The 20,726-nt window shown below is 53.6% G+C and overlaps 2 protein-coding genes across 6 annotated transcripts in view; both read left to right on the top strand.

Moving 5' to 3' along the window:
* The first annotated feature begins 2,711 nt into the window (after positions 1-2,711).
* Positions 2,712-5,233, top strand: ATP5MC2 (ATP synthase membrane subunit c locus 2). 2 transcript variants are annotated; one of them, XM_075737738.1, is made up of 5 exons: positions 2,712-2,813; positions 3,862-3,935; positions 4,449-4,526; positions 4,728-4,888; positions 4,976-5,233. In XM_075737738.1, exons 2-5 carry the CDS (start codon positions 3,897-3,899, stop codon positions 5,088-5,090), a joined length of 393 nt encoding a protein of 130 aa, XP_075593853.1. In that variant the 5' UTR covers positions 2,712-2,813; positions 3,862-3,896; the 3' UTR covers positions 5,091-5,233. The 2 variants fall into 2 exon arrangements, with proteins under 2 accessions (XP_075593853.1, XP_075593854.1); XM_075737739.1 differs by having other exon boundaries at positions 2,741-2,804.
* Positions 5,234-5,815: 582 nt separating this feature from the next.
* The window catches only part of LOC104640195 (cyclic AMP-dependent transcription factor ATF-7), a 67,431-nt gene continuing 52,520 nt past the window's right edge, over positions 5,816-20,726 (top strand). For 2 of the 4 annotated variants that reach the window (XM_075737524.1, XM_075737519.1), the window contains exon 1: positions 5,816-5,952. The gene's annotated coding sequence lies outside the window, so the exon portion shown is untranslated. The remainder of the gene's footprint in view (positions 5,953-20,726) is intronic. The other 2 variants (XM_075737521.1, XM_075737522.1) reach the window with 1 other exon arrangement.

Here is a 20,726-nt window from a genome sequence, read left to right as displayed (position 1 = left end):
CCATCACGGCCCACGCGAGGTGGGGGGGGGGGTGAAAAGGTGGGGGGGGTGTGAAAAGGTGGGGGGGAGGTTTGGGGGGGCCCCCCTCGGGTGGGGGGGTGTGTGTTTGGGGGGGGTGTGTGTGTGTGTCCCCCGGCTCGGCGGCTTTGGGGGCGCGTACGGAACGTTGCTTTTTAATTTCAGCCGTTAAGGTCAGCGGCAGCAAATGGAGCCGCGGTTTAAATCAGGGAATAAAATAAAATTGAAAAAAAAAAGAAAAAAAAATGGGAAAAGGAGGAAAAAAAAAAAAAAGCAGCAGAAGCAGCAGAGGGGGGAGGGAAGGCGGATCGGGAGAGGCTGAGGAGGGGGTTTGGGGGGCCGGGGAGAAAGGGGGCGCCGGGGCTGGGGGGGGCTGGGCCGTGCTTTGGGGTGCAGGGGGGGGGGTGGGGGCAGCCGGGCACCCACCGACGCGTGCGCTCCTGGACGTGCGCACACACACGCGTGTCGCTGGGCAAACCCCGCGCGCGCACACACACCCCCCCCGTGTGCACACGCAAACGTGGACACCCCCTGCGTGTGCACCCCCTCTTGTGCACACACAAACGTGGACACCCCCTGCATGCACAACCCCACACGTGCACCCCTCTTGTGCACACACAAACACGTACACCCCCTGCGTGTGCACCCCTCCATGTGCACCCCTCTTGTGCACACACAAACACGTACACCCCCTGCGTGTGCACCACCCCACGTGCACCCCTCATGTGCACACACAAACATGGACACCCCCCCTGTGTGCAGCCCCCCATGTGCACCCCTCTTTTGCACACACAAACGTGGACACCCCCCTGCATGCACACCCCCACACGTGCACCCCCCTTGTGCACAGACAAACACGGACACCCCCTATGTGTGCACCCCTCCATGTGCACCCCCCATGTGCACACACAAATGTGTACACCCCCCCGTGTGCACCCCCCCTTGTGCACACACAAACACGTACACCCCCTGCGTGTGCACCCCCCATGTGCACACACAAACACGGACACCCCCCCCGTGTGCAGCCCCCCATGTGCACCCCTCTTTTGCACACACATACACCCCCCCATGTGCACCCCCCTTGTGCACACACAAACACGTGGACACCCCCTGCGTGCGCACCCCCCCATGTGCACCCCCCTTGTGCACACACAAACACGTGGACACCCCCTGCGTGCGCACCCCCCCCCCCGTGTGCACCCCCCCCCCCCCGTGCACACGCGCTCGCACGGCCTCGTGCCCACACTCCCTCTTGCACACGCGCGTACACACGCGGAGCCGCCCGTGCGCCCCGGCCGGGGCAGGCCCGATGGGTGGGCTCCTCTCCGTCCCGGCGCCCCGGTACCGATCCCCCGCGGCAGGTAATGAGAGCAGCGGGGTCAGGACGGGCGGCCCGGCCTGTGGGGCTGCCCAGCCACACGGCTGCCTGACAGCGCGCGGCCCCGCCCCCCACCCTGGGGTGACAGCGTGCCCCCGCACCCTGGGGGGTCCCCAGCACCCTGGGGTGACCCTGTCCCCCAGCACCCTCGGGGGTCCACAGCACCCTGGGGTGACACTGTCCCCCCCCCAGCACCCTGGGGTGATACTGTCACCCCGCACCCTGGGGGGTCCACAGCACCCTGGGGTGACACCATCCATCCCCCCCAGCACCCTGGGGTGACACCGTCCCCCCCCCCCAGCACCCTGGGGTGACACCGTGCCCCCACACCCTGGGGGTCCCCCAGCACCCTGGGGTGATATTGTCACCCCGCACCCTGGGGGGTCCCCAGCACCCTGGGGTGACACCATCCCCCCCCCCAGCACCCTGGGGTGACACAGTGTCCCCAGCACCCTGGGGTGACACCGTCCCCCCACACCCTGGGGGTCCCCCAGCACCCTGGGGTGATATTGTCACCCTGCACCCTGGGGGAGTCCACAGCACCCTGGGGTGACACCGTCCCACTCTGCACCCTGGAGTAACACCACCCTGCTCCATCCTGGGGTCCCCCCGGCACCCTGGGGTGACCCCGTCACTCTGCACCCTGGGGTGACCCCGTCGTCCCCCCCAGCACCCCGGGGTGACACAGCAGCCCCCTGGCCTCACACACACACGCACACTCCTTGCACGCACACGCGCAAACACGCGGACCACAGCGACGCACACGCCCCTGCGCGCACGCACGCGTACGACGCACGCGTACACGCACCCGCGTCGCACACGCAGACGCACGGCGCGAGCACGCGTACGCACGCGTGCACACCGGGCACACACACGCGTACGTGGACAGACGTGTTCAGACGTGTACAGACGTGTACAGACGTGTTCAGACGTGTTCAGACGTGTACAGACGTGTTCAGACGTGCACGCGCGCGTGAGCACACACGCACCCGCGTGCAGCCCCGCGCGCGCACACGCCCGCTCGTGCCCCCGCGAGATCCCGCGCGCGCAGCGCCCCTCGCAGCCGCCAGGGGGCGCGGTGCTCGGCCCCGCCCCCTTCCTCCATGCCCCGCCCCTCCCTTCATGCCCCGCCCCCTCCCTCCATGCCCCGCCCCTCCCTCCATGCCACGCCCCCTCCCACCTCGCCCCGCCCCTCCTCCCTCCACGCCCCGCCCCCTCGCCGCGCTGCGTCCCACCGCCCTGTAGAGGGCGCGCGACCCCGGGCCCAGCCACCTCCCAGCCCGCAGGCGGCGCCGCGGGGCGGTCGGCGCTCTAGGCGTTAGCCGCGGATTGGTTCTCAGTGGTGCTTCCGGGCGGTGCTTCCGGGCGCGCCTGCGCACTCGCTGCCTCCGCGACCTGCCTGCCGCCGGTACGCCAGGTGAGGGGCGGCGGGCCCGGCCGTGAGGGGAGGCAGCCCCGGGGGGGGGGAAACACCCTTGGAGGGGGCAAGGGGAGGGGAGGAGAGACCCCCTCGGGGTCGGGGTGTGTGTGAGAGAGACCCCTTCGGAGCGGGGGAGGGAGGAAAGAGCCCCTCGGGGTGGGGGACAGCGAAGAGGGGACACCCCCCCCCGGGTGGGGACAGGGACGGGCGAGCCCCCCCCAAGGAGCTGGTTGGGCTTGGGGTATCCCCCCCCGAGTTTTGGGGTGACCCCCACACACACTGAGTCTTGGGGTGACACCCCCAACAGACTGAGTCTTGGGGTGACCCCCCCACGCACTGAGTTTTGGGGTGACACCCCCAACAGACTGAGTCTTGGGGTGACCCCCCCACACTGAGTTTTGGGGTGACACCCCCAACAGACTGAGTCTTGGGGTGACCCCCCCACGCACTGAGTTTTGGGGTGACCCCCCCACGCACTGAGTTTTGGGGTGACACCCCCATACTGAGTCTTGGGGTGACCCCCCCACTGTTTTGGGGCGATACCTCCTCACGCTGCCTTCTGGGACAACCTCCCCCTGGCTCTGTCCTCTCCAGCCCCCCACGTCCCCTGCCAGGGCTGGGGGTCCCCAGGCCGTGACCCCCCCAGAGCTGCCCCGCTCCCTGTCCACGCCTGCCCGGGGAGGCAGGGCCGAGGTGGGATCCCCAGGGCCTGTCCTGCCTGATGGGGACCAGGGGACTCCTGGGGGACTCCTGGGCTCCTTTTGCCCCCCCCCCCCCGCCCCCGGCAGTTGAAACCCTCCAGAACTTGCCCTGAAGCAACTCCAGGACCCCAAATTCCTGAGCCCCGAACTGCCACCGTGGCGGCACTCAGCCAGGAGCTGTCACCGGGCTGACAAAGACCCGTCCTGCCCCGCCATTCCCGCATGGCTCGGACCTCCTGCGTGTCCCCAAGTCCCCTGCCTGTCCCGGGGCCACCCCGTATCCGTGAGGCCGGACCCCACGTGCTGCGGCTCCTCACACCCCGGCATCTGTGTGTCTCTTCCAGCCGTGTCCCGCACGTGTGTCCCTCCGTCCCTCGCCATGTACGCCTGTGCAAAGTTCATCTCCGCTCCTGCGCTAGTGAGTAGCCACAAACCCCTCCGTTCCCCTCCACGTCCCCTCCGCGGGACGAGGGTACGTGGGGGAGTAACACGTGCTCCCCTCAGGGACGGGGGGGAGAGGTTTGGGGACACTTTTGCAGGTTTAGAGCCACTCTGGGCTGCACTGAAGGTGAGCGGAGCCCTGAGCGCTCAGTCGCTCTGGTTAAAGATCGTTTGCCATCCCTCGATGGTTACTAATTATCCACGTGGAGGCGGATACGGCGCTGGGAGTAAAGCGCCTTTGGCTGGGTCCATACGTTGATGCCTGGGGCCGTGGGGCGCCCGGGAGCTCTGCTTCGGAGCTGGGTGCTGGGACAGGCTGTCCCGGCTGGGTGCTGCCAGCTCACGGGGTGCCCTGAGGGGCTGAGGAGGTTCAGGGGGTACCGGAGGTGGCAGCGGTGGCCTCAGGGGACCCTCAGGTGGAGTTTTGCTGCCCTAGGGGAGCGCGGGGTAGGGCATCCCCCCCAAATCTGAGGGCGGCTGTGCTTTGCAGGTGAGGAGGAGCTCGCGGGTGCTGTGCCAGCCCCTCTCTGCCTCTGTGCTGAGCAGCCCCGAGGCCCGGACGGAGCAGGTAACGCACCCAGCTCGGAATGGGGGACACGGGGGGGTCGAGGGGTGCTGAGGACCGGCCCTGGGAGGGGTGCAGGGAAGTGACTGTGCCCCCTGCCCTCTCTGGGGCTCCCCAAGAGACTGCAGGGAGCTCGACGGGGGGGAAACGGAGGCCCTGGGGTGCTGGGGTCCCCCCCTCTTGCCCACCCTCCCATCCCCCCAGGCACGGCCAGGCGCCCACCGGGCCATCCAGACGAGCGCAGCCCACCGGGACATCGACACCGCCGCCAAGTTCATCGGTGCTGGTGCTGCCACCGTGGGGGTGGCCGGCTCCGGGGCTGGCATCGGCACCGTCTTCGGCAGCCTCATCATCGGCTACGCCAGGTCGGGGAGGGGGACACCGGGGGGCCGGAAATGGGGGGTCCAGGGGCCAGCTGCACCCCCACTGACCGACCTCTCCTCTCCCTGCAGGAACCCCTCGCTTAAACAGCAGCTTTTCTCCTACGCCATCTTGGGCTTTGCCCTCTCAGAGGCCATGGGGCTCTTCTGCCTCATGGTGGCCTTCCTCATCCTCTTCGCCATGTGACAGAGCCGGTGACGGTGACGGTGCCGCCGCCCCGCTGTGCCCGGTCCCCCGCCCAGCCATGAAAGCCGGCTGGGGGGCAGAGGAGAGCCCCGACCCCTGCCCCGCCGCAGGCGGGAGGGGAATAAAGACGGTTTGGTAACGGAGTCGCAGCTCCTCGTGCCTCCTTGGTGGCCCCGTCCCGTGTCACTCGCCCACGGCTGGGGGGACACACTGTGCTGCCCTGGGCTCGTTTTGTCCCCGTGGGGAGGTGACGGTGCCCCCCGAAGGGACACCGGGGGCCTGGAGCCGAGCCCTGCTGCCACCCGGAGCCCTCAGCCGCGTCCCCGAGGGGACGGGGACGTTGTTGGTCCCTGGGGCAGCGGGGGGAGCGCTGGGCCTGCAGCCGGGGCTGGCCCTCCCTGCCCGGGGACAGCGCTCCCCCGGCGACACCTCCAGCGGGACCGGCCGCGGGGGCGGGGGTTTGGGGTGTTGCTGGGTGTCGGGGTGCGGGTACCGGGGGTGCGCTGGGCTCGGGGGGTCCCGGTGGCCGGGGGGGGGGGGGGGTGTCCCGGGCTCGGTGGCCCCGCAGGACGGAGGGCCCCGCGGGCGGTCTCTCTGTCCCCCCCGGAGGACTCCCTCTCTCTGACCACCCCTGAGGAGGCGTGGTCAGCTCCGTCCCTCCGCGGTGAGACCCCGCCCCCGAGGCCCCCTATTGGCCCCCGGAGCCGTTACCTCCCGTCGGGTCTCGCGAGAGTTTCGCGTGTGGGGAGGGGGGGGGGCGCGCACACACACACACTCGCGGAGGGGAGGCGGGAGCCCCAGCGCGAGAGGCAGCCAGCGCGAGGCCCCGGCGGCGGCGCGGCCCGGCCCGGCCCTCCCTCAGGTAACCGGCGGCGCCCGGGCTCGGCGGGCCGCGGGGCTGCTCCGGGCGGGGGAGGCGGCGAGAGAGACAGCGGGGCAGCCCCCGGGAGGGCCGCGGGGAGCCCCGGCCGGCCCCTCCCCCCACAACTCTCCCCGAGTTTTCGTGAGACAGCCGCTCTGCCCTCCCCTATCCCTTCGCTGATTGACAGCGCCTTCTGGCCAATCGACTCGCCGCCAGGCCTGGAGTGGCGGGCGCCGCGGCCAATGGTAGCTTAGGGAGTGCCGCGATGGGATAAGCCCCGCCTCAGGTGGGCGGGGTTTATGAGGCAGCGAGGGGCCCGGGCGGTGCCTGGGGGGGGGAGCCCGGAGGCCAGGGGGGGCCCCGGGGTGGGGGAACCCGGGGAAGTTGGGGGCCCTGTGGGGCCAGGGGTGGAGGTGTGGGGACGTCAGAGGGCTGCGGGACGTCAGGAGCACGGGGGGGCCGCGAGGGGTGAGGCTGCGGGGTGGGGGCCTTGAGGGGGCTTGGGGAATATGAGGGGGTTTGAGGGGATTGCAGACTGGGGGGGGGCACTGAGGAGTGGGTGTCCTGAGGGAGTCTTGGGGTTTTGTGAATATTGGGGGCTTTAAAGGGAGGGGGTTTTGCAGTGGGATTCGGGGGGGGGGGGATGAACTCTGGAGTGGTGTTGGGGAATCTTGAGGGGGGTCCTTGAGGGGTGGGGGAGCTTTGGAAGATGAGAGAGAACTGGGGTGGGGGTGGGTGTCTTTGGAGGCTGTAGATATCACAAACCCTTTGGTGTGCAGATACGGGGACCTCGGGAGTTAGAGGAGCCTTGGGAGGGATCCTCTGGGGGATCCTGGGGTGCAGGTGCTGGGGGAGCCCCTTTCATTACCCCAGGACCCTCAGTCCTCCTGGCTGAAGCCAGTAAGAAGAGGGGCTGGTCCCAGCATGGTGGCTTGTGACTATTTTGGGATAGCTGAGGAGGATCCAGGCCTATGGGGAGGGGGGCTCCCAGTGACAAGGAGATGTAGAAAGGATGTGAAGAGGTTGTAGGTGCCCGTGGGGATGGGGGTGAGGTGGGAACAGGGTGAATGGCTGTGGGTCTGCGGGGTGTTGGGGGGCAGGGGTGCTCTCAGCCCCATCCCACCCCATGCAGTCCCAGGGGGATCTGTGACTCCCACAGCCCTGAGTAAAGGAAGGCGTGCAAACAGCAAAAATTAGAAAATGAAGTAGTTTCTTCCGAAGTCTAAAAGAGCAGTTGATTCTCACTGGGGGACTTTGAGAGCTCAAACTTCGGAGAGTTTATCAAAGCAGTGAGGTTTTACCGTGCACTTTTGCTCATCAGCTGCTGGTGCTGTGAAATCTGTTGCCTCTCAGTAGCTCTGACTTTGCAAGCACTACCCGGGTCACGTCTCAAAGCTGTTTTGTTCCTACTGCCAGAAACGTTGGTATGGAGCCCCTCAACCTTACTAAGGAAAACTGATTGGCTGGTTTAGGTGTAAGATGAAATGTTTGTGACAACAAAAACTCCTTGTTCAGCTCAGCTTTCCCCATTTTGCTCTTTCTGCCTCTGTTGCCTCTTCTTCACTGAGTCCCATTGTTGGTTTTGTTTTTTTTTTTTTTAATGAAGTTATCACTTCTTTCCCTGCCTCAGGTCCCTCTAAAGACAACATTTCAATTTAACGTCCAGGAGTACAACAGAAAAGTGTCACTAACGCTTCAGTGGACTTCCCGATTTATTTTGCCCAACTACAGTGCTTGTTGGGCAGGGACTTTCTTCCGCCAGGCCTGGCCTGAAGGGGTTGTCTAGTTCTTTGCAACTGGCTTTAAAAATAGTTGTCGCTAAAACGCAGTCATTTCTGGAGAGGAATTTAGCAGCAGTTCTGAACCACTGGCTTTGTTGGACAGTTTTTTTGGATTGGGGTTTTCTCAGTGGAGACTAAGAATAACTTCACTGTTTGAATGTGGAGGAGAAGTTTGTGGGAGGTGGATTGAACAGCCAGATTCCCTTTTGGAAAACGAGTAGGGTTAACATCCTTGCTCCCTTCAAGCGAGAGCAGCTCATGTTCACCTTCTGTGACATGAGTGGGGTAATTACTGTTGCCAACTGTAATCACTTTGTGGGCTGGAGAGTGCTGGAGTGCTTGTTTGCTCTTAGTGTTAAAAACAAACAAAAAAAAGGAGTGGGTTCAGCTAGTGGAAGCAGCTACTCAGCAATCGACCTGCAAGGTTTGTAATGATTACCTGCGGCCGGGATGGTCTTCTGTCGGAGGAGCGTTTTATTTCTGGTCCTAGAAGTTGGTTGGGAATTGAGAAGTGGGAGACTATTTTAGTATCCGACAGACCTCACTGCTTTGAGAACTTTTAAAATGCAGCCATGAATTTCCTTAATTGCGTGCCAATCCTTTGGTTATACCTAATTGTAGCATGTTAAACGCTTCCTCTCCCTTTTGGCACTTGCCTGTCAACTAACTGTAAAAAAATTATGATGTCCACCTTACTTACCCCTTCGCCAAAGTAGGCGTCTAGTTATTTTAATCTTTCCTTGTAAATCAGGCCCTCCAGCTGCTTCACGATATTTTCCTGAGTGCCTTCCAATTCGCCAATATCCTTCTGATACCAAATAGCTTGGAGTTGAACGTGGTTTGCATCAGAGTGCCGGAGATCGGGACCTTCCCTCCTTACTCTCTGTCTGGTCAGAGTATAAGAAGGAAAAGCTTTCCACAAACTTTGTGAATACGTTAAACCTCCCATTTGCAATTTGTCTTTCACTCTAACTTAACATTCCCCTGTTGAAGGGTATTTCTAACATTAACTTCTACTTATTCTTACTTGTATTTCTGTTTTCTCAAGGTTCCTTATTTTCCAGTCTTCTCCAGCGTTTCCCACTGTATGTATTTAGTGCTCTCATTTTTTTTTTTGCTGTGTGATTTACAAAGATGTCAGCTGAAAATGAACTTTGCTGCTCAGTTGTCGAGTCCTCGCTGAGTCCCGCTGTTAGACGCTCAGCCCACCTTGGTATTTTGCAAGTGTTAGTACTTTTTTTAGGCTGGTTGACGGGACTGTTGCTAGTCTGAGTTAACTGTACAAGTGCTGTACAATCCGTGTGGCACGACTGTGATGGTGATGGCATAGATATGCCGTGTAGGAAGATGATAAAAATAAAAGGATGTGACTTTAAAAAAAAAATAAAATCAAACTTCTCATTAATGTCTTTATTCCCATCTCTTCTGAAATCCCTCGGAGCCCGACTGGAGGAGACGCTGACTGTGGAGGACGTTCTCAGAATGCTAAAAGGGGATTTGTGGCCGTGGCAAGGGGCAGGCAGGAAATTTCCCTCGCTCGTTTTGAAAGATGGGGAAGTTTGAGAGAGGAAGCGCAAGTGGATGGTGGTGGGGAAGAAACCGAATCCTCCTTCCATCCTCCCTGACCACGCAGGAGCCTTCTTGCAAGGTCCACGGGTTTCACGTGAGGAGGCAGCCAGGAGGAACTGGAGCTCTCCTGAGGGTGTGCAGTGGGGATCAGGGTGACCAGGGATCCTTGCCCAGAGCTGGTCGCTGCCTCTTTGTGGTGGAAACATTTTTAAAATGGTTTAGTAAAATACGCTCGGCTTCTGGCAGGCCTCGTGGTGCATGTGTTGTTTTTTGCAGCATGTGTTAGTAGAAGATCTCTGGGTTGGATTTTGTTTTGGACTCATTTTCTGCTGCATCACATGTGATGCTTTTTCATGTTCTGTTTGGTTTTAGTTATCCTTCTGACTTTCTTGGGCCTTTTTTTTCTTCTTTTTTTACGTTCCTAGCACTGAGAATCAAGGCCAGATTTCCAAAATCACTCTTCCCCAGTCATTTAGCACCCAACTATGATGCATTTTGAGTGGGCTTTCCACTGCTGGGAGAATATTTTTGAACAAACTTTCAAGATTGGAGACCTGTTGCTTCCTGTAGCTTCATTTATTTATTTCCCCCTCCCCTGCCTTTTAAAGTAATGCTGTTTCTTGGTTTTAGTTTCAAGGAACTTGTAATACAACGGGTGAACGCTGAGTAGTGTAGGCTGAGCAGAGATTGTAAGCGAGGGACTGGGTTTCCCTGGGGAGCTAGAAATGGTTTCTGTTTGGTGTTGAGGTGGGTAGGAAGCTGCCTATAGAGAATGAAACAAAAGCACATTTATAGCCTGGCTTTCTTTTGAATATAAACCTGAGTTTTAATCAGCCTTCACATCACAATATTTGTCACATCTTTTTGTCTGGCTGATGAATTCCTATATCGTGTCGCTTAAGTCCTCAGCTCTACTCTGAGCAATGCCCACGCAGGGGTGAGCTGTGAGACCGGGCCACGGAGAGCACCCGCGTTGGAGGACACCAGGATTTCCTCTCTGACAGCCCTCGGAGGTGCTGGTATTCCTCTCTGAGTTACTGGTTGATATTCATGCACTCGGGTTTGTTCTCCCTCTTTTAGAGCTGATGTTTACAGTGTGTTTTGCTGCAATTAGCCTTGGCTCGTGGGAGTTTGGCTTAATTGCTTCTCTGAAGTTCAATTTCATAATCTTCTAAGAGGCTTCTTGCTTTTTTTTTTCCCCCCACCTCCCTGATACACCTGGTGGGGCACGTGCTGATGCAGAAGTCAGCCGTACGGCAGCCTTTATATAGTGCACGCTCTGTTTCAATGCATGCCAAAGTTTGACAGTTGTTTTTGAAACATGATAAATTCAGCACCTTAACCAACTCCAACATGGTGTGGTTTCATTGAGGCTAAACCTAATTTTAATGCAGGCTAATTATTTAGTGGAGTGGGATTTTTTTTTTTTTTTTTGGATTGCAACTCTTTCCTCTAAGTTCTTTGCACGCTTTGCTGGGGTGGCGGTGAGAGACCAAGCTATCCGGGGTGAATTTTCCTCCCTTTTGCTGCTGTACGCGAGCAGGTACCGCTTTCCTGTGTTGGGACAAGCGCAGAGCTGAGTTCCCAGGCGACAGCAACCACTTCTTGAAATTTCCCGACAAAAGCAACATGTTTGGCTCCCGGGGAGCGGCGTGGGGATTGCGAACGGCGCTGCCGCTCTCGTCGCAGGAGCGAGCCAGCTCGTGGAAAGCCTGCAGCGGTCTGGAATGCTGCTCTGCTGTCCCACCCTTGCGCGAGAGAATAAAGCAGCGGTGGGGACACGGTGCCAGCCGTTGCAAGCTGGTTCATGAATAAACAAAGCCTCTCTGCCAGCTACGGGCCGTGCTACCCACTGGGGGAATTTCTCTGTGCACGCTCTGCAGAGCTAGCCTCGCCTCTGAGCTCTCTTTGTGAGGCAGAGCTACTGAAATATCCTAAAAGAGAAGCTGTACGAAGACATTTTCCTCCCCCCCCCCCCCCCAAAAAAAAAAGATATTTGAACTCCTTTAGTATGAAATGCATGTTGTGCCTGGAGTTCCAAAGTGCGTAAAGCTGCAAAGTTCACCGTTTCCCTGCCTTTTGGGGACACGCTGCCACGCTTGCAGTGCTGCCTTTAGCAGAGCTCTTGCACGGCTTGCTTTTTTATTTTTTCATTTGTGGAGAATGTTTTTCAGCCCTGGCTGCCAGAGACCTTGTTCTGAATACCATTGTTACTATTTAAAATAATAATAATAATAAAAAAAGCAGTCTTTCACAGACTTCAGTGTATTAAGGACTTGGCTAGACGTGGACTTGGCAGTGCTAGGGAATAAGCAATGCCCAAATGAGTGTATTTATACCTGTGTAACTAACTGTACCGAGCTGTCTTATACCCTTTAACTGTTTCCAAAGTGAGTAAACCAGACTTGGAGCAGAACATGGCTTTTGGGTTTTCTGCCAAAAGCTCTTGGTGATGCTGAGTCTGCTGCAAAGGAACAAATCTTCAAACTGCTAAGCAGATGATGCTTGCAATTATTTAAAATAGCCGGCGTTTAAAATAGACTTCTTTCTCGAGGTACGGCTGGTCGTGTCCGTGGCTGAAGATACTGGAAATCCTTAGAAGTTTTGAAAATGAGGTTGAAGTGCTGAAGCTGAAGTAGGTTGTGTGTGGGCAGGGAAAGCTTTGCCAGTTAATCTTCTCGCAATGAAATTTAGTTTTCTTGTACCTCGTGCTGTTCTCACTGCAGCGGGATCTGAAGGTAGGCTTGGCAGCCATTTGCAGGCTGTTTTTCTGCTGTTCCTGCGGTAGGAATATTCTCTTATTTTTGGAGTTTTGGTAAAATTGAGCTGGACGAGGAGCAGAGGGAGATGAGATGCAAAGGGCGATTGTCACCAGGGGTGACAGCAACTGGGTGCCCGGTCTCCTGGGATTAACCATTAGGTCCTGAAAGTGTGAAAGCAGAGACTTAGCTGAGCATCCTGCAGCGTGGGGTAGATTTACTGTGCGAAAATGGAGCTGAGAAAGTTTATCTACAACCTTAATTGGATCAGAAGTCTTTATATGGCAGAGCATGCTGTTACAAACCTGGAGAGTTTATATAAGAGTGAGCATTGCTCATCGTCCGCATCCTCGCTCCGACCGAGCCATGTGCAAAGCGAACATGACAAAACGTGATTTATTTTTTTTTTAACATAATCCTGAGCGTGTTGGCAGCGTTTTAATGAGCAAGTATGTTTTTGGTGGAGGTGGTGAGGAACTTCCTGAGGGATGCTTGCTCTTCTTCGTGCGGATGTTTTTCATCATTCTACCCCACGTTGCTTTCTTTTCCTTTGTGTTTTTGGTTTTTTTTGAAAGCCCTCTAGTTGTATTGCATATAGAAGGCCCGTGTGTATGATGCACATTTAGGATACCGTATCCTTCATCTGTGTAAGATTTCACCTTTTGAATTATGTAAACTATGTATAGGAAATCATTGCTTTGTTCACCGCTAAAACGCAATCATTCTGAAGGCAGAATGCAGTTCTGGTTAAACAATTCACAATAATGTACCAGTTTTCTAGACATTGCTTATATTTGGAATATTTCTTGCTCCCCTCTGATTTTAGGGCCCGCATATCAAATAATGATGCCATAAAATGTCTGTGCCTTTGAATGCTAAATAAATAAAAATGCCCACATGTGATGTAAATAATAACAGGTGGGACAAAATATTTTTACTTTATGACCATGCCTACCTACAAGAGCATCGTGCCTTTCTGTCCCCTGTCCCACTGGTGCTATTTCAGTTATTTTAATTCATTGACAAGAGTTTTATCCATAGGTAGTTGCTTACATAAGAGGTTCTCCTGTTCTTAACTCCGTGCAGCCTTGACTTTGATCTTCCTTTAAAACTATTCACGCACCATTGTGGGGAAAATATGTTCAAGCTTGACTTGGGCTCTTACGTCCCATTTTCAGCAGCCTTTTTTCCCCTCACTTTCATTGAAACAAGGGCTCTTAAGCGGCTAAATAATTTCAGGAAATGGGACTCCAGTTTCTAGGTCACTTAGGCATTTCCTAGGTAAAATAATGCATTCTCTAAGGCTTGTCATGGCTTTCTTACAATTATCTCTACTCAGTAAGAAACAGTGGGTCTCTTAGGTTTTTTCCTCCCTTTCTTAAACTTGAATTATTTCTCTCTCCTGTAGTAGATCTCTTGCAATATGTTGTCCCTGCTGTGAAGAAGCATATAGCTGAAGATGTATCACCGCTAATGAAGAAGCACAAGGCGACCCGAGAGCTGTTGCGCCAAGATCCGGAGGCTGCCTGCGTGCATCTTGGAGTCTGCTTTTAGTGTCTGTTTACTCGGTGTGCTGTCGTGCTGCGAATTCAAACCTGCTGGAAACAATGCCAGGAACATTTCCTACCTGGTGATCTCTTTTTCTACAGGCTGCAAGGGTTCGGTTGGTTGTGGCGTGATGGAGGAAAGAAAAGCTTTTTGCTTGAGATTGCGGGGAAGGTTTGTGCCTTGTTGCTTTGGGTACAGGTGTGCTCTTGCCTGTTGTCACTTCAGGCTCACACTGAGGTTGTTACCTTTGCTCCTGGTGACAGACGTACCTCTGGGTCTAGCCAAAGATGCAGGATTCGCTCTGATCTTGGAGGTGACAACAGCAGTGGGAATTAAGTGGAGGCTCGTCTGACCTCAGTGGAGAGGCTCGGGGACTTCCATGAAGTTCCTCCTGTTTTGGAGGAGGTCCTGGAGCAACCAGTTGATGCTAAACCATGCCTAGGGCCTTGCTGCTTGCGTCGCTGTTGAGGCGGGATGCTGTATCTGATGGGAGCCGGCTAGGTGCTCCCATCAAATACCCTGTCTAGGTGCTGCCAGTGAATCCTGCTCCGTCCACTGTCGAGGTCTTTGGTCTCTCCCTTGTGCCTTAGCGTAAATACCTTAGGGACATCCTGTGGAGTCTGTCTTTCCTCCAGAAACTAGGAGGGGAAGCACAGCTGTGGCGTGTGAGTAATTGGATGATGATTTAGAGATGGTCTTTCTCCATCTTCTTGCCTGGGGAAGTTGCTGACTTGCTGGTTTATGTTGGATTTTGTCTCATGTTCATCAAAGGCTTCGAAGCCCTTTGGACAGATGCCTTTTCATATTAGAAATCTGATACTTGGCACCTAACTAGAGAAACCTTGCCTGTGTTAAAGCATGTTTTGCCAAGCTACGGCTGCTTCGGTGGTGTTTGGCAAGGATTAGTTAAAGTAGGTATTTGAAGAGCAGCAGCTACTTCTCTCTCGGGAATCTGTCCGTGAAAGGAGGAGTAGGAGGACGTGTGCTGTTAGTGAGGTGAAATCTCACCTCCTCGCACCTCAAAAACACCAAGCCCAAGAAGTGCTCACAAGGTGTCTGCACACCAGTGTCTCTCAGCTCGATGCTAGAGGAAGAACGACCTCCTGAAGACAGTTCCAGATCACTCAGGCTTCTCGCGGTTGGTCTCACTTGCTTTTTTCACCCCGATGTTCTCCATAGATTAAAAAAACTCCGGTATCCTTCCCTTTGTGCTGCCTGTGATGCGCGGGCAGCCCCGTGGCTCAGCTGGAGCCCAGCCGCATCGAGATGACATGAGATGTTCTCTAACACCTTGCTCCGAAGTCTGAGGCCAGGCCAGATCTGATCTGGAGACTGGCCAGTGTGAGGAGGCTCTTGGACAATGGAGCTTCTATAATGGTTTTTATCCTGCCAGACCCTAATGTGAAGGCAACGTTAACAAATTAGTTTTTGTTATGGTAACGGTAAACTTGTTACTGTTTGTAAGAGGGTAATAAACAGTGTAGGTTGTGTAGTTGGGAGGACTGGTGGAAGCTGTGCTAGGAAAAGCCGCCTGGCTGCCTGGAGCTCTCGGCCGAGGGGGTTTGTCGCTCTAACTACAGGCGAAAAGCTTTTCTGGTCTCGGCTAAACCTCTCAGGGCTGACGCGCTGGTTTGGGGCCGGTGTTATTCCTTTCGCTGGAGTTTGTTTTACGTTTGACAGGACACTGATAATATCTCCCTATCTCATTGCTCATGCACTGAGAGGAGGAGAGGGACTCTTGTTCGTGGCTTTTTGCCTCCTAGGAGGTTTGACCCTTTTCCCAAAGCACGTGGAAATACTCTTTGCAGCTGGGCTGTTAATTTGCTCCTGCGTGAGCTGAGGAGAGCTGATCTTTAAATTGTTTTAGGGCCAAATGTTGGAAAGGTCATTCCTCTGATAGCAGCAACTGCAGCTTGCAGGGGTGGTGAAGCTCCAGGGCGGTTTTAAGGCACTTCAAGCGAGAAGCGTGGGTGTAGTGCATCTTTGATGCTATTGAGGAGATAACATCCTAACTATTTGGGGATGTCCTTGTGGATAGGGGATCCCCTATGAGCTTGAGAGCAGTGCTGAACACCCGGAAAGGTACAGTCAGATGGTAAGTGGTTGGACTTTGCTTTCACCCTGCGCTGTAGGTTAACTCGTAATGACTTGTTAAATACTGTATGTCTGTTGGAGATTTACTTCAAGCGTGTTCCTTGCCAATATTCCAGTTTATACAGTTGGGTTTGCTTTATCAAGCTTATAAAGCATAAGGTGTTATGCCTCTAAAGCAGATTTTATAGCATCGGCTTTTGGCCTTCTTTCCCAGATGACAATTTTAAGCTCTCTTGTAGCTTTTTGGTTACAAAGCAAACATTCTCACTCCTTCCCTCACACCCCAAAATAACTTTCAAGTCAAAGCCTAGGACTAACAGCAGCCTGCGCGTTTTCACTGAGCTCAGTGGTGGCCTCTCCCTGTAAAATTTCAAATCTTTCGCAATGCCTTTGGGTGTATAATAGCTGGAGATAGTCAAACAGAGATCTGGGCACCCAAAGGTGCAGAACGAGCTCTGTTCCTAAGTCCCTGCAGGCACCTAATTTAGTTTGAGAGTCAGCAGTCATTCACCAGTGGAAATTAGAGGCCAAATTGACTTTACAAAGCACCTAAAACCAGGTTGGGCACCTGGCCTTCTGTCTCATAGAGCTAACCCTGCAGTGAGAAAGCCTAAATGTTCCAGTGGCTTGCTTTCTTGGGGTTTTTTTAAGGAAGAACTCGACCTATTCATTTTTACCCCACTTTACGATGCAGTATGGTGCTCCGCATCATCACCGCGGTGTTGCACGTTAATCCAGGGTAGTGTGGGGAATGCTGACACTGAATCTTAGCCAAGGACTGACTTTCCCTCCATGCATTTTCTGGGTTTTGCTGCCTCTGTGACCCTGCTGATCCCAGCCTATTCAGAGCACTGTGTGCTGAATATTCTTTTTGATGGTCAGGAAGCTCGAGGCAGAGAGCTGTTAATGACTGCACTTAGAAAAATAATAAAGTGCCTTTCCTGGAAGGGTCTCAAAGCAACATGTTTCCTTCCTTGCATTTTAGTGGGAAATCTCTTACTATTTTTGAGAGCTTGGGGCAGTGCCTTATACTTCCTTCTCTTTTGGCTAGCGGAGTGGAAGTGGCCCCCTTAATCTGACTTTCTTTCCCTCGTATTTACCAAGAAGCAGTTCGGTTTTTGATTGCAACAAACCTCTCTTCCAGTTCCAGCTCCCAGTGGCAATTACGGATTCTGTCTCGAGTCTGCCTGCGATCTTGTATATTCTCCTGCAGTAAGATGTATGCTACAGCGCAGATTCTGTGCAGCCATCTATAATAATCTAGTTTATTGTGGTTTTATCTCTTCTTCCCAGTAGCAGTGTACTGCCTGTCCTTGGGGCTTGGTCTAGTGTCTTGAGCACTATTTGTGTTTGAATAGGCTTGTTTGTATCATGGCTCTGGTTGTTAATGCTCTTGGCATGGCTCCCAGGTCTCAACAAAGTTACCCAAATTGATCTGGGATGGCCTTGCGACTCATTAGTCTCTGAGAATTAATCCCATGTAGCTCAGTCTCATAAAAAGTTAACTCCTAGCTCTGTTTTACCTCTTGCATTAAACTAGTATGCCAAAAGTAGAAGAGTAGCGAGGAGCACAGTGACTTAACCAAGGAGAAAACAAACCTCACCTACCATGTAGTAGTAGGCTACAGGCTGTACAGTACCCAGGCTGTACCTCACAATAATCCCAGGTGACGAAGCCTTCTGTGGGAGACTTCTTTCTCTTTTTTGGGGGAAGTATGGGGATTATTATAAGAACAGTGTTTCTGGACCAGTTCTGCCTTTGCTCCTGCTCTCAGTTAAGTAATTTTCCTACAGAAGTCGCAGCCCTACCTGGATCCTCCACCCTTCTTGAAAACTCTTTGTCCTATTTAATAGCCTGGGCCGATTGCAAACAAGTTTTCTGTATTGCCTGTCAGTAGAAAGACATCTTACCTTTAGCTGCTCCTTTGCTTGGGCTTGTTCCTGCGTGCCTGACGCTGATGTCTGAGATGGGTTTTACATCTGGGTGTTTTTTTCATTTTGGAGAGTAAAACAGTTAAAATTTCTGTGCCAGTATGTGTCCTGCAGTGATACAGGACTGCGCAGTTGCACTGAACCATCTGGGTATCTTCTTTTTTTTTTTTTTTCTTGCAGATGGCATTTCCCGTCTCAGATGAACTCCCTCATCCTAGAGCCCCTGGTAAGAGCTTTTTTGGGGCACTGGGTGCCGCGATCACCGCGGTGTCAGTGCTGATCCTGACACTGAGGCACCAACGCAGTTTTATCCTGTGTGATTTTTGTCTGTTTTTCCTCACCTCCTCTCCTTCCATCATCGCTGTAACTCTTGGCAGACTTAAAACTGATGCTGAAATTCCCTAAATTGTCCCTTTTTGCAGTGCAGTGCTCAAGCAATTGTTCATTCTTTTGGAGGCTGCAAATCTGAGGGGTAAGAGGGCGTGATGGGAGACTGAAGCTTTTTACTGGAATCTGAAAAATAACCATAGATAAACTCGTGCACAGACAGAATATAGAGTGAGGAAGGCTTGATCGTACCTGCAGGCATCTCTTCATCTCTTGGAAACTAACAGCTCTTTTGTTTCTGCACCGCACCTTTCACTGACAATCTTCTCTTAACTTACAGTCAGTTCCCTAGGTGCTTCCTTTGTCTTGATGTCCCTATCTCTAGCAATTTTCCTTCTTCTAACTCATTTTGCAGCTCATTCTTCACTCAGGTCTTCCTAGGCGAGTAAATCTCAGCAGAGAGACTTCTGTCAGCAGAGCGTGCAGTTTGCTTTTGTTTTCTTGTTCTACTTTAAGCCTAATTTTTAGGAGGTTGCTCTGCAGCTCCTTTTGGTTTTGTTTCATAGTTGGTGCAACCTCTAGCTTTAATTTTGTGGTCATATTAATGTAAAGTTTATCCTTATGATTTATGGGAATAAACCATAAATTGTGCTTGTACTGGTATAGTAGTAAGCGCGTTCGTGCTGGAGAGGGGAGCTGTGCTGGCAAACTGGAAGCAGAACAATTTTTGTGTACACCCAAGCGTTCTTTGGGATCTGAAGTATTTCAGCTTGTTTGCAAGGCACAGATGCAAGAGTGTTGGGCAGAAGAATTCCTGCAATAACAATAGTCACATGCAAGTACAACAATAGAGCCTTATTTTTAGAGCATTTTTCATACCAACTCAATCCCCCAACGTTCAGCAGAGTTAACGACCTGGGAGTTTCTTCCATCTTAACGCTGAGGTTTAAGGAAGAGCGGTGTTTTTTGATGGGGATTTGAGGTGATCTAGAGGAAAAAAAAAAAAATGCTTTCCAGTTGGTGGGAGCTGTAAGGGTCCCAGTGTTGGGCGCGGGACATGTCAGGCCGTCTTTGGAGGCAGCTGGATGTGAGAGGGTAAGACACCCAGCAACATTCACGGAGGGGATGGGAGGCCGTCGGATCTCATCGTCTCTGGTGGTGTGGTTGTTCATGACTTTTGCAAACCCGAAGAGACATGACTCAGATTTACAAATCTTGGCTTGAGCCTGTTTCCAGACCTCAGCTACTTGTCAGTAATTCAGCTGGAACAGGTCCGCAAAAGCTTCATGAACAAAAAAAAACCCCAAAGCATCCACGCCGCTCGTACCTGGATCCTGATGTGTACTGGGGCAATCGAGTGTACTTACTACAAGGGTGTGGGATGTTTGTAGTAGTGTGCACTTCAGAGGGGGTGTGGGGGGGGTGGAAGCGTGGTTGTGGGTGACAACGCTAAAGGCAATTGAGAGTGTGACTGTGGCTCTTTCTGTGGCATCAGGCTAATGCTGCCAACCAAAACCATGACTTGTCCTGTGGCTGCAAGCATACCTCGGAATCTCTTTTCCTCTGTAAAGCTCAAACAGTGCATTTGAAAAGCTCGAGAGCATCTTGGATGAAAGGATCCGTAAACACCAAATGTGCTTTTGAAAACGTGTATCCTGCTTCTTGTGTCTCTTAAACTGTTTCCAAATTGAAGTTTTTAAAATGGATTCCATGAGGTGCCAACACGCGTCCTGGGGGAAATCCTTTTCAGGAAGGCTGGTCTTTCATTGCTGTTGTTGATGCATGTAATATGTCTAATTCCTTTTAAGGGAGCTAAAATATTACCCCTAGGTGTCTGTCTAGACCAGGATAACGGGCTTCGTTTTTTTCTTAATGGGTTAGTTAACATGCTTTGGGACCACTTCGGTTTATGGACTGATATACCAGGGGGAAAGTAGCATATGGGCTGACTTTAATATCTGCAGGAAGAATTAAACTTTTAAATAAGTGGGAATTTTGATTATTGGCATAAGCAAAACCAGCTTATCCCCAGACCACTGGCCCAGACAAGTTCTTATCGTAAAAAGAGGATCTGATGGGCAGTTCAGTTCCTTCGGTCAGGAAGGGGAGGTTTCAGCCTTCGCTGGATACCCGCAGCCTTTTCCCATCCAGCTCTTGCAAGTACCAAGAGCCTGTTTAGATGGGTAAAATACATATTTTAATTTTAAAGAGGATGACATCATCCTGTTCGTATATGAACCCGGGCATTGCTTTTAACGTCTCTAGAACTTCACACCTAGATTGTGGTTCATTGCCAAGTTTAAAATGATAACTTTTGTTTGTGGTTAATGTACCTGCCAGCTAATGCCCTTATCCAGGGAGCTGGTAGGGGATTGGGATGCCTGAGGCGTGTGTGCGCGTGGACGTTGGTGGGGGAAAAGGGGCGACTGAGGAAATTCAGCTCTATTGGTGGGAAAAGGCAGAACTTTCCTATCAGACCGGGAAGAATTATGCGCAAGCGAGGGAGGGCCTGAGCTGGGGAAAACGAGTTATCTACTAAAAAGACTCTCAAGTAGAAGGTCCTAGACTGGGGCCCCTTCCTGCTTCCCAATCCCAGCAGCTCATTTGCACTCTCTTGTTTCCTGGCGGACTTCTGTGAAAAGTCAGAAGGAAGAGTAATAGCAAAGCAACATCCAAAGCACCCATTTGAAAAGCATGTGGAGCTTTACATCCCTAAAATAGTGTGTGTGTGGGGGGGGGGTTGTGCATCTCTTCCAAATTACAG

The sequence above is a fragment of the Balearica regulorum genome, chromosome 29 (assembly GCF_011004875.1).
Source record: "Balearica regulorum gibbericeps isolate bBalReg1 chromosome 29, bBalReg1.pri, whole genome shotgun sequence".
NCBI classification, from domain to species: domain Eukaryota; kingdom Metazoa; phylum Chordata; class Aves; order Gruiformes; family Gruidae; genus Balearica; species Balearica regulorum.
This window is presented reverse-complemented; position numbering and strand designations above follow the sequence as displayed.

Excerpts from the sequence above, each read along its gene's own strand:
- ATP5MC2 (XM_075737738.1), top strand. The coding sequence starts at position 3,897 with ATGTACGCCTGTGCAAAGTTCATCTCCGCTCCTGCGCTA. Across the intron at positions 3,936-4,448 it reads TCATCTCCGCTCCTGCGCTA|GTGAGGAGGAGCTCGCGGGT; the intron begins GTGAGTAGCCAC and ends TGTGCTTTGCAG. Across the intron at positions 4,889-4,975 it reads CTCATCATCGGCTACGCCAG|GAACCCCTCGCTTAAACAGC; the intron begins GTCGGGGAGGGG and ends CTCTCCCTGCAG.